The sequence below is a fragment of the Aptenodytes patagonicus genome, chromosome 1 (assembly GCF_965638725.1).
Source record: "Aptenodytes patagonicus chromosome 1, bAptPat1.pri.cur, whole genome shotgun sequence".
Lineage (NCBI taxonomy): Eukaryota > Metazoa > Chordata > Aves > Sphenisciformes > Spheniscidae > Aptenodytes > Aptenodytes patagonicus.
In genome coordinates this window covers 141300403-141316211 of record NC_134949.1, presented here as the reverse complement: position 1 = coordinate 141316211, position 15809 = coordinate 141300403, and the positions used below count along the sequence as shown (strand labels likewise).

At 42.7% G+C, this 15809-nt stretch overlaps 1 protein-coding gene across 1 annotated transcript in view; it reads right to left on the bottom strand.

Annotated features, from left to right (window-relative positions):
* The window catches only part of VEGFD (vascular endothelial growth factor D), a 30939-nt gene extending 15461 nt beyond the window's left edge, over positions 1-15478 (bottom strand). Inside the window, exon 1 of the mRNA XM_076357123.1 lies at positions 14858-15478. Coding sequence (XP_076213238.1) covers positions 14858-14947 — 90 coding nt within the window. The 5' untranslated portion in view covers positions 14948-15478. The remainder of the gene's footprint in view (positions 1-14857) is intronic.
* Between the last annotated feature and the right edge of the window lie 331 nt (positions 15479-15809).

Here is a 15809-nt window from a genome sequence, read left to right as displayed (position 1 = left end):
ATTTTATAACTTCTTCCCAGGAATCCCTACCCAGTAAACTTCCTGATGCCCTTTCCCGTAACACCAACAGCACTGAGATAAAGTGCAGACTCTCCCTCTGAGCACTGCTGACACTAGGTGAGATGGTGAGCAGAAGGCACTGCTAGATTTTAAGGGAGGGCTGAATCCCAGGTAGTTGTAGGTTTTTACAGTGTGGACATCTGTTTTGTCTGTGAGTTAGTCACTCTCAGCTCCCTCTATAGCTAAGACAGAGAAATATAGACACTTTACAACACGTTTCATTTGAAATCACCTTGAAAGTCTTCCTGCTGGCTGCCCAGCAAGCCCAGGCTCACCAGATCACAAGAGGTATTTGTGTGGTGCATCTTTGGTCAAACAAATCTCACCACAGTTACCTGGAGTATAAAACATCTGAAGAGAAGCACCTAATTTTGTTCCAATCTACCTAAGCACCAAAACAGGGACAGTGAACACCGCCTTATGTGTTTGTTTTGACTCCTTTGAGACTACTACAATACTCTTATCTAAAATGTTCTTTTAAACACTTGCTAGAGCACAGAGTGTTCAGCATCTAGAAGGACGTCCATCATCCTTATACACTTTGACCATAGAGGCAGCTATCCACAACTTTAAAGCACTCAAAACTAAAAGCTTAAAAAATGAGCAGAAGGTGGAAGGTGCATCAGCCCCACCAGCAGGGCACAGCCCTACGGCCTCGGACACCACAGACTGAACTGCTTCAGTCGGCCACTCGCTTGCTGCAGCCCAGCAGCGCTGAATAGCGTGTGGTCACGAAATCTTTCCAAAGCATTCATTTCTGGTCATCCTGTTTTGAAAAGGACAGCATCAAATGAAAACACAGAACCTCTTACGGTCTGAGATAATACCATAGATGATGTGCCGTAGGGCTGCTAGCACCACGCAGATGTGGAGACTTCTTTCATGTACTGCAGTTTAAATTCAAGCCCTGTTTAGGTATAGAGAAACATACTCCAGCTGTCTGAAAAGTCCCACTTAGAACAGTGCAGCTTTGCACAGAAAGATGAATAAATGTTTCAAAATGTGAAATTGGAGGAAGGTGTTAGGTTCAACAGCATCCCAAACCTATCCCTCGTGATAATCAAGGACTTTATCCCCTCTCACAGTGATATCTAGTGGACAGCAGTTAAAATCAGCATTTGAACAGAAGGGGAGCTCCCCACTCAGCCATAGAGCAGGGGGAAGCACACAGAGAGGTCAAACCTCCACTGACATTTTTGGGAGATCCAGCTCCTCACAAAAAGCAAGAGGAACAGAGCCACCGTCTGTCTGTTTCTCCTGACTGTAGTCATCTGCACATGCTATTTCCCACTTTTCAGATACCCCTACCTCCATTTTTTAGGCTTTCTCCGATAACTACAGTCCTTCCTTCCAGATTCCCTTCCCATTCTCCACTCTGCGCTCATTATCTTGTACTGCTTGGATCCCACTGTGCTTTTATGTTGTGTATTTTTACTCCTTTCCCCATATTCTGCCAGGTGGGAGTCTAACGAGACCTACCTCAGGCTGAGCTGTTCAGCCTCCTGGTGCAGAGGAGCATCCATTTTTCTCCCTGCCATGCCCTCACTCCACTTCCCTTAGGTTGGCCCAGATTTTAATAGTCAGATGGGGTGAGCCATCACCACTGTGGTAGTTGTTGGTTGTAATGGCTGCAAACTAGATGTGGAGCAGGAATTCACTGCACTTGGCGTGGTTCACATAGGTAGCAAAATGATGATCTCTGGCTCCAGAAAGCTTAAAATATACATTAAGGCTTGAGAGAGAAAGAAAGTAGAGGAGGAGCCATTGGCAAAGGGCCAGGACAATGTCCTTTACACGCTCCCAAAATGAACAAGTTACCTGTGGAGCCATATCACTGGAAAGTTCAAAATGTCCTAAACTTTCAGTACCTGTAAATGTACACCCTGTACAAATACATAATGCTATTGCCTACAAGAAACATTTGCTTAGAACTCATCAACAACAAGGATCAAAGTAGTAGGTTTAAGTAGTTCATTCTTATCTCTTCAGTTTACTGCTGCTCTTAATATCATTTTTCTAAATATCTTGTCTAAGAATGGATTCCATACCCAGAGATAAAAATTGGATACATATTTAGATGGAGTTGTATCTTTTTCATAACACTGACCTCTCATGTGTTCCAAAACTATTCTTCAACTCAAAGAGGAATATCTGTTTTCCTCTATTTGGGCTACAAGCAACATCATTGACATCAGGAAATGATAACGTGGGTTAGCACTGTGATTTTTGGATAATTACAACTTTTGTCCTTCCAAAAGAAACCATAATGGGCTATCTATCTTCTTCCTAGCAATCTCAGATGCCAGAAAAACCCTAAAAGTAGTTAGCATTGGAAAGGAGCAAGAGAAAAAGCAGTGGTACATTCAGTGGCCTTTCCCACCTTGGACGCTGGCTTAAATCAGACACTGAGTTCATTACCCCGTTGATTTATGCTAGTCAAATATTTGGCTTATGCATCATGTCATACAGATGCACAATCCCACACATAGTCTGCACTGTTCAAACTGGGCCCCTTCTTGAGAATTAGCATTGACAATCTCCTATCAGGTGCTGCAGCTCAGCAGTTTGCACTTTTTCTTCATGCTTGACAATCCTAGGTTTCTTGCCTAAGAAAAAATACCCTACCCTTTTCAAACTGATGTCTGAGTGAGTCAGCAGAACCCATGTTTGCCGAACCCCTTTTTTTGCATGTGCCGCTCTTTCCAGCCTGACACAGATGGTCTTTGCATTAATGCTGTGTCTCAGGATCTCCTGGAGGTATTTCGAACAACGGAGGAAAGATCTGCAGAATACTACAGTAAAAAAAAGGCCCACTAAAGTCCTAAATTTATTTGAGGACCTATAGCACAAATACATGCCTGGGACCCAAAAGTAATTCTTTTCAAGGCCATCAGTAACTATCAGTATTTTTATTTAAGAAAGCAGATGCATGGTGAATAATATCTTGTGTGCATGAGAAGGCAAAAATGAAGGTTGATCGAAATCCCTATTTTGCTCAATCTGAGGAAAGTCCTGCTTGCATTTAACTCTGTATTCAAGCACACCCACAGACCCAGGAAACACATCCTGAAAGCTTACACGGATGAATACTTTCCTTAAGCCCCAGCCTTGCAGTCCTTATCCACAGTGGGACATAAAACTCTGCTTAAAGCTAAACACGTGTAAGAGCTCTTCTGAAAAGGAATGTTTTTCTGAGTTAGGGTCACAGATACTGTTGTGGCAAGTACTGCATAAATACCAATGGAAATCGTCAACATTATCACTGCGTCTAGTGCCAGGACAAATGATTAAGGAACCTCTCGATAACCTTGCACTGTTTTGTGATCCATCCTCTCAGCGGTTAAGCAATAAAAAGAAGGTAACAGCTTTATCTTGCCAGGGAAAGCAGATTGTAGCTGCATAACAGAGAGTGATGATTCTCTTAATGCCATTGTATCACAAACATGGCCAAACAGGTTTAAGCTAAGTTCAGACTAAATCTTTCAAAATTAACCAATCTGGGGGGAAAGTTTCATCGCAAAGTGAGGGCACTTGGACATCAAGAAAGAGTACTGGCAGCATGTGAGGACATTTTGAACCTTTATGAGTGTTGTGTGGTTAATGCAGCAGTAGCAGCTGCATTCAGTTCAAGAGAAGTCATGTAGAAGACAAAGACTTGACACAACCAGAAGTTGAACTTCCCCCATTCCAGTGCTGCCCAAAGGCTATTCTCAGAACTAGACTCCAACCAGTTTAAATACTAGGTAGATGATTCATTGCCACATGAAAATACCAAGGAACTTTGCTGCTATGTATGCTACACCTGAAAATAACCTCCTTTCCTTCCGTAATGCATTCCCCCAGGTGTTTTTATGATAGTGTATGAGCTGGTTATAGTTACGGGCTCATCTTGCAGAGATAGAGTGCCTACAGCTCCCTGTCACCACACGATCATTAAAAATTAAAAAAAATCTCATCCTATGGGTCATTCACCTGACTGAATATGAACTAGTTATCTGAGACTCCTATTACAGTTTACAGAGAAAAATAAGTCCATTGGGTGCACGCTCATCTCATTCTAAAGTCTGTTGGATAAACTGTGCCTCCAAACTGCCTCTTTCTCTCCATTGATGCTGAAGGAGGAGTTGGCAGGTCACTAGCTCAGCTGTAGTTAGGTGACCTGAATCCCACTCAACTGAGAGCAGTCAAATGAGATGAAATACACCCTCTTTATCCAAAGCACAAGCAATTAATGAGGGACAGCGGTCAATTTTTCTCAGGTACACAAGTATAAACAACTAGGAAGTGCAACTGTACCAAGGTCTGAAGGACCTGGGACTGGCTGCAGGCCAGCACTGGCTGCTCCCCGGACAGAGGAAAGCACTTCGTTCCCAACCCCAAAGCCATGGGGTAGTTGCCCAGCCATGCTGTGGCTCGCAGCACACAGACTGTGAGCTGCTGTGGCCAGGGAACTGCAAGGCAGTTCCTGTGGAAAAGTCTTGTTCTCTCTTGGCAGGAAAACAGGGCAGCTCCTGCTATTGTAAGGCCAACACAAAGATCAACATGGTGTCTGAAGGTCTCTTGTTTGACCATTTTCCTGGTGAGGATGACAAGCTTGTGTGGAGTCTCAGCAGTAAGAGGAACTCCTTTTGAGGATTTTCATCATTATTAGTAGTGTTTTTAGCATTATTGTGGCTCCTAGGAGTATGGGGTCAGGTACAAACACAAAATAAAGAGACGATCCATAACCTGGTGTCTACAAGCAAGGTAAAAGACGAGAAAACAGAGGAAGGCATTCATCCAAAGGGAGTACCAAGGAAACACCAAAAATATTGCTCAGAGTGATGGGCCATGATTTTGAGATAGCAGGGGCTCAATCATTGCCAAATTTTATCATAACAAATATTGTCTATAAAACAGCATCTTGTATCTTCGGGGTGTTGCATAATGGGTAATAAAATAGAGAATCTTCTGCAGCTTGAAAACGTCAGGCGTGCAGGAGGGACTTACTGCCTTACCAACAAGCAACGGCATCACCCTATAAACATCTAGCATGAGGTGTCTAACTCTACCACGTCTGACACATACTAGTTTGCACTAATGTTATCATCATTGTATTTCATTTCTGAGAGAAAGAACATCTGCTTTACAACAGCTCCAATAAAATCAGAATTTTGATTCTGTCAGCTATGAACTTCTGATATATGAAGTCCCATCCCTAACTGTATCTCCTCTAGAAGCATGATTATCTATGCATTATTAGTGCACAAATAAGCTTTTTTTAATTATGGTGAACATGACCACAGAGAGACAAACCAATGAGACATTTTGACTTCCTACTAATATTGTTCTCTGAAACAGATGGGCTTGTCATGGGAATTTTCAGTGACTATTACAGTCTTTGCCATCATTATCAGGAGCATGGATGAAGTTTCAGGAGCATGCAGTACTTCATTCCACCTTCAAATGGTGACTGTTTAAACAAATACGCAAATCTGTTCTAATAGTTAGAAAAAAGTGTAGGCTTTCTCAGTGCGCTGCCTTATCCAGACTGAACGTTCACTTGATCATCGCAGTTACGGCATTAATAACCTGGAGGGACATGCTGCTTATGGTGGGGACAAGTTTAGGTCCTGTGAGGCAGATTTCCAGCTGTTATTTTTTTAAAAGGGTGCTTTCTCCAGTGAGAATTGTATTGAAAGCGTACAGCTTTGTATTGCCCAAGTATATAGCAAAAAATACGCAACTGGGCTGAATTTCTTCTTTAAGAGGTTGAAAATGTCCTCAACATTCTTTCCCCAAATATAAAATCAGCAAGGACTGTGTTACAGTTGAGAAACCCTAGGGTTGCATCAGACATATGGTAGTCAAAGCAGTTGGGGTTTTGAGGCTTGGAGGTGAAGTACCAGGGCAGCACTTTTTGTTTTCCAAAGCCCCCTCAGAAAATTGATGCCTTGATTTGCCTGCTAATATTTTCAGCTGTGCCCACTACTACAGCATTTTCTGCAACTGCATCGAAGGGAGACTCCATATAACTCTCACCAGCAAAAACACGCATGTGTCAGACAGGCATCGCCTGGCTGTAATGCCCAGACAGCTACTCCTGCTGTGCCTGTGGAGAAGGAAATGGTACTCTGAGTGGACAGCCTGAAGGTCACCTCTCTACCCTCATCAGTGCCTGCTTGCCCAGAAAAAGCTCAAGGACTGAAGAGCAGGCATGGGAAAAAAACCTTTTGCTTCCCCCACCCACGGCCGAGGTGAAACCTCTGCCCTGTATGCCTCAAGAGTTAAAGAATGTTGGCCTTTGCCATGCATCCTCTCAGGAAAGGGTGACTGTGTGATCACACCACTTCATCCTGAAGTCCTGTGTGTCACGGCTGCTGAAAGAGAAACTGCATAGAGCCCTGTCCTGTAAGAAGAGCAGTGGAGAATTGCCAGAGCACAGAAAGAAGGACTGACAGATACGTTACTTGTGGGTTTGGGAAGAACATAAAATGGTAAAACTAATAGTGTGACCACGTGTTGTATGAGGGGGCAGGGGGCTGACAGGGAGACATTTATCTGAGACTACCACATTTCTCACTGCTACAGGTGTGATGTTTGAGGGCCTCTTTTGCTAAAACCTTGTCGGTACATCATCTGACCAAGACCCAAAAATGGAGGAGAAGCAACTTCTAGACTGCTCCACCTCTGATGTTCAGTGTGGTAAAAAGTTTTCTCCAGACTCCCCCCCGCCTTGGGAGTCTGTCTCCTTGGGCTCCAGCCTTACTTCCAGTGAAGACAGGAGACTTAATTACCCATTTCCTAAACTTAGTGGTCAAGGTGGTGACAAAACAGCTTCTACTTTAGCTGAAGATGATATGTTTTCACAAGTAAATCTTATTAGCTACCCTATGGCTTCAAGAGAACAGCTGTTTTATATTTTGAATGGCCTTTTGAACTAGAATACATCTTTTGTGGTGCTACAGCAAACAAATCAGACTTCTTGCACTTTAGTAGCATGCTTACATTATCAAAATCCTCAGAGACGAGACATTTTAGTTGCTGTATTCTTGGTTTGAACAAACCAAAATATTCAAAGCAAAGAACTGAAAACATCAGAATTGTACAAGATTTTGTGAAAGTATAAATCTCTGAATATTTCATATTCTTTTTCATGTCCAAAGCAGAGACTGATAATATTTTATCAAAATACCTCTCACAACTATATACTATATATATAACACTATATATATATAACTATATATATAACTATATATATAGCCAGCTAGATCTTTACACCAAAATGAGGGAGTTTTTCTTCCAGCCAGCAAATATTTTGAGAATCAACTACAACTCTCATTAAACAAATATTTCTTCCCACAGCCGGGTCTTTTGGCTCTCGTGGGAAACATCCTCCCAGCAGCTGAAGTGTGATTTTGAAGGTAGCAACATTCACTGCGCATCATTTTGTCGGCAGTGTTGGAAGAGCTGGACGGGCAGATGGAAGAAAAAAGTAGATCTACTATGGTATGGAGTTTCTTCCTGTTCAAGCCTGGTCATCTATGTTGAGAGTTTACCTTTAGGTCCCTCCTACGGTGATCACGCAAAGTATATTTGCTTGGTCAGTGAAAGGACACAGGTGGATTGTCATAAATGTCCAGGGTGGTAACTCATTGATATATCCCAAATGCTACTGACAGCTTTGGGAGTCTTACAGCAAGTTTTCTGAGCCTTTACTGGTATGCTTTTTCGTATCATCTTGATTGCTGCGATGTGTTCAGGCAGCCGTGATGCTCAGTACAGAGCACAGCTAGAAACATTACGTAGCACTTAATTCATCATACACAATGTTAGGTGCTAGTCTAACACTGTGACAGGGTACACATGTCAAAAATAGCATATTATAGCTGTTTACAAGGAGCGTGTCCAGACTGTAGTCACTTTCTTTTGATATTTGTCCATTCTTTGGAAGTCGCTGGGATTTGGACAGTGATTTTGGAATAGCCAACAGTAACAGAATGGCCAATGGTAACAGAGACCTGAATGAAATCAGATGACTATGTATTCTTTTAATACTTGAAAATATTTTTTAATGTGATGAAGGTTCCTTCAGTTAGTGCTTTCATTGCTTTCTGGGTTTGCCCCAAGACACTTTAATAAATGTTTTGGCAGTGTGACTAGCCAATTGGACAGCCAGTTTTCAAAATGTCACTTCACAAGGCGAAGCCATTGCCAATACTGAATGAACTTATGTTACCCCAATCACATGCACACATTTTCCTGGAATTGTGATTTTTCTTAAGTAATATTTCCCTAGCCGTTCAGGAAAGTGTCCTAACGTGGTTTCTGAGTCACATTGCTAATTAAAGTGAAAAGTTTTGCCTGTTTGTATGGCACATTCTCTATGTGCAATGTGACATACGATACAGTAACATGATGCAACTTTTTTGCAATTCAACCTGACCCAAATAGAATTCCCTCCCCAACTGCACGCAAATAGTGACCTGCTGCAGGCGGTGACAATGAATTCTCAAAACTAACCCAGCATGCTTCCCATCTGAAAGCATGCCTCAGACAAAGCCATCCTGACAACCTGATAATAAGGAGAGCAGTCACCCCTTTCCAAACCCATGTGGCGCCTACATTGGATTGCCAAATCCCATGTGTTCAACTGCACGTCTGTTGTACTCAGTATGACTCTGCTGAAGCGGCAAGGACCCTAGATGGCGTTCTACCACTGGCTGAGTGGTCACACACTTGAAGTCACATTTGGGGGAAATGAGAAAAAATATGGAGATGTCCTTCAGGAAGCTGAATTTTTCGTAATGCGAGCAACTAAAATACCCTGCTCAATTGTTCTGCTATTCATTGATACAGAAGCCCATATAGAGCTCTTTCACAAGGGCATCAAAAAAAGAGCAAATTCTGCTTGGTCTTCCCTTGGGCAAACGGGGTCTCTGCCGCTGTAGTGGGGCGCACATAGCATTTTGTCCCCGTTCCCCAAATCCCAACATGGATTCTGAAGATTTCTGAAACATGCTGGGGAGGTAGGGAGCAGGCAGAGAAGTAGATAAGGGACTGGCACATAGTGGGAGGAATAAGGAGTTCCTAAGGAATAAGGGTTTCTTTAGGAAAGGTGTCATACTGAGTTTACTTCCCTGCAGCAAAATATCTTGGGTCATTTTTTCCCCCCAGCAAAGCCTGGGACCACATCTCAAAGCCAAGCCCAAGAAACAGCAATGGCCATTTTTTTAACTGGACTTACTTGCCCTGAGAGAAAGGTCTAAAAGAAACAGAGATCCCAGTCATTTAGTGATAACTATAAAAACTACTGTACGAGGTTTTTAATGGGAATAAGAATAAATGAGTTATCACCTACAACAAGTGTACCTTACTTATTTTTCCCAGATACTGATATGGTGTCCACAGCAGATAAGACACAAGTAAACTTTACTCAGCCCTAGTCTGGAGTAGGGACAGCAGTGATCAGAACAAAATTTGCAGACACAGCGGCAGAGGTCTCCCAAGCCAGAGTTTGTACCACTTTTTTTTTTCTGTTTTCAAACAGGCTATGTCTCTGTTTGCCTCCTGTGGGAGCCTGCATCAATACCACCACATCAGTGGTTAGAAACAATGCAAATGCCTGTGAGGGAGAAAGCACAAGTAGGCTACATAAGGCAGAAACAAGCAACACTCACTGAGCCTGAGCTGATTGCTTGTTTTGGTTGCCTTGTGACCACAAATTAACAGAAAGTTGCTCCACTGCCCTCTGAACCTGCCTTCCTGCCTTCCTTTGTTTTCACAGATTCAGATGTGAGCCACGACTGATGTCAAAGTTTAATTAGCACTGTCTTCATTTCAAACAGCTGACTAATAGAATGAATTTCTCAAATGCTGCATCTGATTAATCTGAACAGCCTGATGTACTTGTCAGAGCTCTGCTCTATACTCAGACATTACAGTCAGAGCTGAGATGGACTGGACTGGAGCAGCAGCTGGGAGAGATTTTTTTGCTATTTCTCACGAGCGAGAACTGTTCTTGATAACGTAGCAGTGTGTTAGTAGTTTCCTTTCCAAATTGATAAGAGCCAAGGACGGATGCCGTGTGGCATGGCAACAATACAGAATTGTTCTCTTAGCCTTCACTGTACCTTGTCAAGGCAGTAGCAGATAAGTCAGAACAAATTGGCTTTCCTCACAACCTCCCTGATGGCTTCCCACTCCTGAACCTCTATTTGTTAGAACCTCTCTTTTTTAGAAACTGAGCAACATTTGCAAGCAGTTATTAGAGAGCTGTGTAGATCTATCTGAAAAACAGTGTCTGTTGTAATTACAGAGACAAAAGCTTACATCCAGCTCTGCTGCTCAGGTTTCTTTGCAGAGCTCTGTCTGTTTTAGTTGTACAGACAGGCAGACTGCAGCTGGCTCTAGGAAGGGAGAGATGCAAAGAACTTCCCGATTCCTTCTGCTCACGGTGTGATGGCTCTCCAGTATTGCCATGCCTTCCCAGGGGCAAAGCATTCTCCACTTAGGTGGTCCAGGGACCAAGGATTGTGGCGAAGTGCTGTTTCACACTCACCAGCAGACAGGGACTATGCACCAGCTGTGTTTGGAAAGTGGCTTCCACCTCTGTCCAGCTCACAGTGGCAATATGAGATTGTTGAATCTAAGAAGATCTGTTAGAGCAAAAATGACCACTAAAGGCTCTATCGATATTCAGTGCAGAAGTAAAAAAGGTTCAGCTGCGGAAAAGGAGTGCATATAACAGAGAGCAGCCATGTTTACCTCCAGGGCTAACCATAACTAACCCCTTGGTCTTCTGATCAGAAAGCAGATTTCTAGTTCAATGATACTCCTCAGGCCTATCAGCTGCGGGTTTCTCTCTGATGCACCAAAGGAGGGCTCACCATGGGGAGAAGACCCCTGCAAAAAGAAAAGGCTGTGAGTCTGTTATAACTTGGGCATTACCAGTTGTCCCTTTCTCTTGCCTTCCCCCTAACACTTTATTAATAACGTAAGGGACAAAATAGGGCAGGGAGCAATGAGACTCAAATTCTCAGAGATCAAGACCTTGCAGCCTCATTAGAGAGGCAGTTTTAGTGTTGGAAGGCAGGAGCAGCTCTGACAGATCATTGGCTTTTCTTGGCAAAAAATTCGCCTCAGCTCTGATGAATATAGGACATAGTTCTTTGCATCTAATTTTAAAATTCTGGAAAAAGTAGCCTATGTCTGTCATTGCTCAAGGAGAGGAAAAATGTGTGGGGGAGAGACAGGAAAAGAGGCAGCAAAGTTTGCAGTTCCCTAGCCGAGGGTTTCCAAAACGTAAGAGACTGTCAGGACAAAATTTCAACAAGGAATTTTAAAAACATTTCCTGATGAAAAAACAAGAAAAATAATGCTCAGTCTTCAGAAAACCCATGTGGAAATCTAATTGTTCAATGAGGACTTCGTATGTCAGGCTGGCATCCTGAACCAAGCAACTGGCGTGCAAGGCAGAGGGCTTGCTGCCAGCCTTGACGTGAGTTCAGCTAAGGAGCCTTGCCTGACACCTGCGCGGCTGTGCTGTCCCAGTCTGAGGCTGCCCACCGCTTCCCATCATGAGACTGTTTTCCAGTTGTTTATAACACTGCCAGACGTTAGATGTTTCAGGCTGAAACTTTCCATGCCAGATGTCTGCCTCAAAACGATTTTAATAATTTTTTGCTTTCTCTCTCAAAATGGCTTGACCATAGTTGAAGATGAAGATCCTTCTTTATCCGTGCAAAAACATTTTCTGGCAATCTCGTCTTTGCAAACGTCTGGTGTTTCCCAGCTGTGGATCACAGATGTGAAGTTTTGACACCTGAGGAACCTTTGTTGGCCCAGATGTGTCTACTGCTATCCCTGCAAAAATCCACCCAAATGTAAAAACCTCCAAGAGCAACAGCAGAGACCTGCCAGGGTTTAGCAGCTAGACGCTCAGCAGATGGGGCCTGTGCTGTCCCCACTCCGTTCAGGAGCGGAGCAGGACATGTGTGCAGGCCACCGCAGGTCCAGCTCATGGGGCTGAGAACCGAGGACCTGCCCTTCCTCTCCCTCAGGCCACAGGGGTCAGGCAACCAGGGAAGGGAAGCTGCCAGATTTGCCTGTGGAAGGGGAAGGAGATGAACACTGATGGAAGAGAGCAAGACCTGGCCGAGGAGGCTGAGAGCATCCGGGGAGACCAGAACTAGAAACTGGGGTCAGGAAAAGGAAAGCCGGGAAGTCGTGACCACAGAGACAAAGCGAGAAGCTAGGGATGGGGGAGGGAAGGGCGGACCATGGGCAGACATGACTGGAAAGCAAAAGGGGCCAGTAGTGCTGTCTTTGAGGAACTGGGACAGACCTCCTGAGGGCCTGAGAGAGAAGCAGGACATCCCCACCCAGGAGGAAGCGAGTGGGAAGGAGGGCAGCACATGGAGAGCATGAACGGGAGCCCAGTAGGGAAACCGAGACCCTGAGTCCTGGAGGTAAGGGAACACGGGTCAAATGCTGGGACTGGAACAGGTCAGGAATGGAGAGAGGAAGGAGGAGCTGGGCCTGACGGGCAGGGGACAACCGGCCCTGGTGTGCACATGGGGGGAAAAGGGACTCCTGTACCCAGAAGAGAATGGCGTTTCTGAAGGGTTGGGAAAAGCCGAACACAACGGAGATACTTGCTGAATCACGGCAGCTTGTACATAAGCATTTTAACATTCACGGCATTAATTAGGATATTTGCGGAAGGGGGATAAGAGAGTATTTAAATCCTTAGCCCCCCGAAACTCTATCGCATGATACCACACTGACACCACTTGATGGTTTAAACCATCGACAGGTTTAAAACTTCAGGTGTCCTGGGCAGAGCTCAGCTACTTGAACTCATATAATGGGGGAAGAGCAGGTTGCTGGTGGTTAACACTCCTTGGGTCTCATTCATTGCATATTACCTGCATCCTGACCTTGTGGCTTTTATCCAGGCAGTACTGCCATTGATCTTAAAGAACTTTAAAAAAAATAAGGCGTGGTAGGTGAATGCTATACGTCATTTCCATGTTCTGCAAATTCAATTTGAGGTACAATCGGTAAGAATAGGCATAACCCTGTGTACCATCAAACACTGTAACATGAAGGACATTTTGTGGGGTATATCCACATACGTACACACACAAAAGCCCACAGGTCATACATGCCAAAACAACCCAGAAATCTAACATACTATGTAAAACATTAAAAGAAAAATAATCAACAGCTTAGCCAAAAATCTCTGTCTGCACAGAAAGAGCCAGAACAAGCGGAAAACCAGTCTTTTCCTTGTGGCAATCAGCAGCCAACAGCCCTTTTTAGTGTGTTCTACACGATACCTTCAGGATAATCTTGGAAACTAACAGTGATTTGTTACTATGTGCAGTACCCTGTGGCTAAGCTGGCTGCTGGAGAGCAGTAGCCAAACTTCAATGACAAAAATTGCAGATGTACATATGTTGGATGGACAAACCTATTACAGTGAATAAACGATAAACCAGTTTAAATTAGCAAGAAGAGCTCTTGCATTTATTCTAGGCGAAGTGGATATGGTTTCAAAATTTAATTAAAGGGCTAACTAGTGGTTTACTATTATGCTGAATAAACTTGTGGCCCACGTGAGGACAGAATTATCATCGCTGCCAATTATACAACGGTTAGTATTCTATATTAGAAAGCACTTTCTGGTTTAAATAAAGTGATTCCTACATGTAAGAAACCAGTGATTTGTCATGCAGTGCATAAAGGTAATATATACAAGACTGATTAGTCTGGTCCTAATGCCTTCAAAGAACTGATTGCTGAGGTTATAAATTAGAAGCTTGTGAATGGTGAGCAGGCAAAGGAGTTAGTCATTAGTCATCCTGAGGCACACATCACTCACCGCTGCTAACTTCGTGTGCTGGCAACAGCAGCCTGCAATTAAGCACATAACCTAGCATTTCTTTTCTAAAACACAGGTCAGCATGCAGTGCAGTTCACAGACTAGTGTGTGGTCATCTCTTGCAAGCAGGAGGTTTTCTGAACTGAAAACAAAAGTATTAGCTTGTTTTGCTCTCTTAGTGAAAAACAAATAATTTGTTCTGGACCACACACCGAATTAATCATTTTTGGACACACTGCGCATGTAGAAGCTTGTTCCAGTTTTTGTTCTGATTTTTCTAAACGATTGTCCTGGATGTTCTCACATTGTCTCAGAAAGTCAGATCTGAAAAATCCTACTCTCCAGGTGAGGCTTCAGCTTAAATTTTGTTGCATTATATTCAGAAGAAAGGTTAATTCCCAGGCAATGTGCTCTGTTATTACTAGTTGCTGCTTATTTTTAAGTCCTGGATAACATCTCCTAATAAAACAAAAGAAAAACATCTATCTGATTTCTGGCAAACAAGTGAACAACTGATGAACACGTGTTTTTAGAGGAAAATTTTCAATACCAGGATACTAATTCCTGCAATTATAAATACCTGAAATAAAAAAGTGTATTTAACAAGTATTCTAAATGCTCTGACTTGCATTTTTGTTTAGATTTGCTTTTATTTTGCATGACCGACACTAAAAGTTTAACTTAAGAACAAAGTATACAAGTACTTAAAAATAACTAGTAAAAAGACATAAAATATTAAACAGCAAATATAGATTTAACTTCTTTATAGATTCTCTTTCCTCTATGGCTGCTAAGCATCTGTGCAACTAAACCATCACGAAAAAAACCCCAAGCACCAAAACAGCAAAAAGACCACCACCTTGCACATTAAATGTATGTAATCCTGGCAATTTGGGTTATTAGGAATGACAGTAAATAAAGATCACCTACCTTCACAGATCCATTCTCATAGTCAGATCCTTGCAGCAGATGTAGGAAAGAAACTATGAAAATATGCACAGTTGCCCACGGTTTGTACATTCTGATGTTTAAAATCCACAGGTTACTACGCAGTCGTCGTCATACAGCTAGAGGCGTCTGTTTCGAAATGCATTTCTCTATCAGCAATACAGAAAAGAAAGGCTTCCAGAATTCCTCTTATAAACTCACAAAGGATTCCAACATATGAGAGTAAATATCTGGCTCTTTACTGCTCAAAACAATTGTAAGCTCATCTAAAGAATGTCATTTCTTAGAGCAGATTTTAGATACACTTGAAAGAAAGTCATGATAAGGGTTTAAATATATATATATATCTCTGTATGTATACGCATACACGCTCACAAGTGATCAGGTATGGATTCCAGTTACTGAAGTTAATATATCTTCCATCAAGGCACAAAGAGGCATTCACAATCCATCTGTGGTCCAGAAAATGTCAGAAATCAGCTCTATTCCGTGCTCCGTGTTACAGCAGCCTTTTAAGACGGTAGTGTAATGGCCAATGTTTTGAGCTCGAGAGCTGTAATCCAACTCTGTATTAAAAGTTTTTTCACAACCTTCATGGAAGCTTGCGGAAGCATGTGTCTTAAATCTGATACAGACTTTGGCAGTAATGCAGTCAAATTTTGGCTCTAATCCCATTTTGTCCCTACCAATAGCATAGCAGTTTTTAAACTAACTGATGCAATCTAGACTCCCATTATTTTAAAGGAGATTACCTGAAACGTGAAACTTCAGCACACGTTCTTACACAGCACACATATTTTAAGTTACTTCTTTAAAAAAAAAGAGAGGGAGGGAAAGGAAAAGAGAAAGGCTGACTTTCTTTAATGTGTTCCATCTTCTGTGGCATAGGGTTTTCTGAATAGATTTTAAAAAGGAAAGTTAAAAACTATCTTTG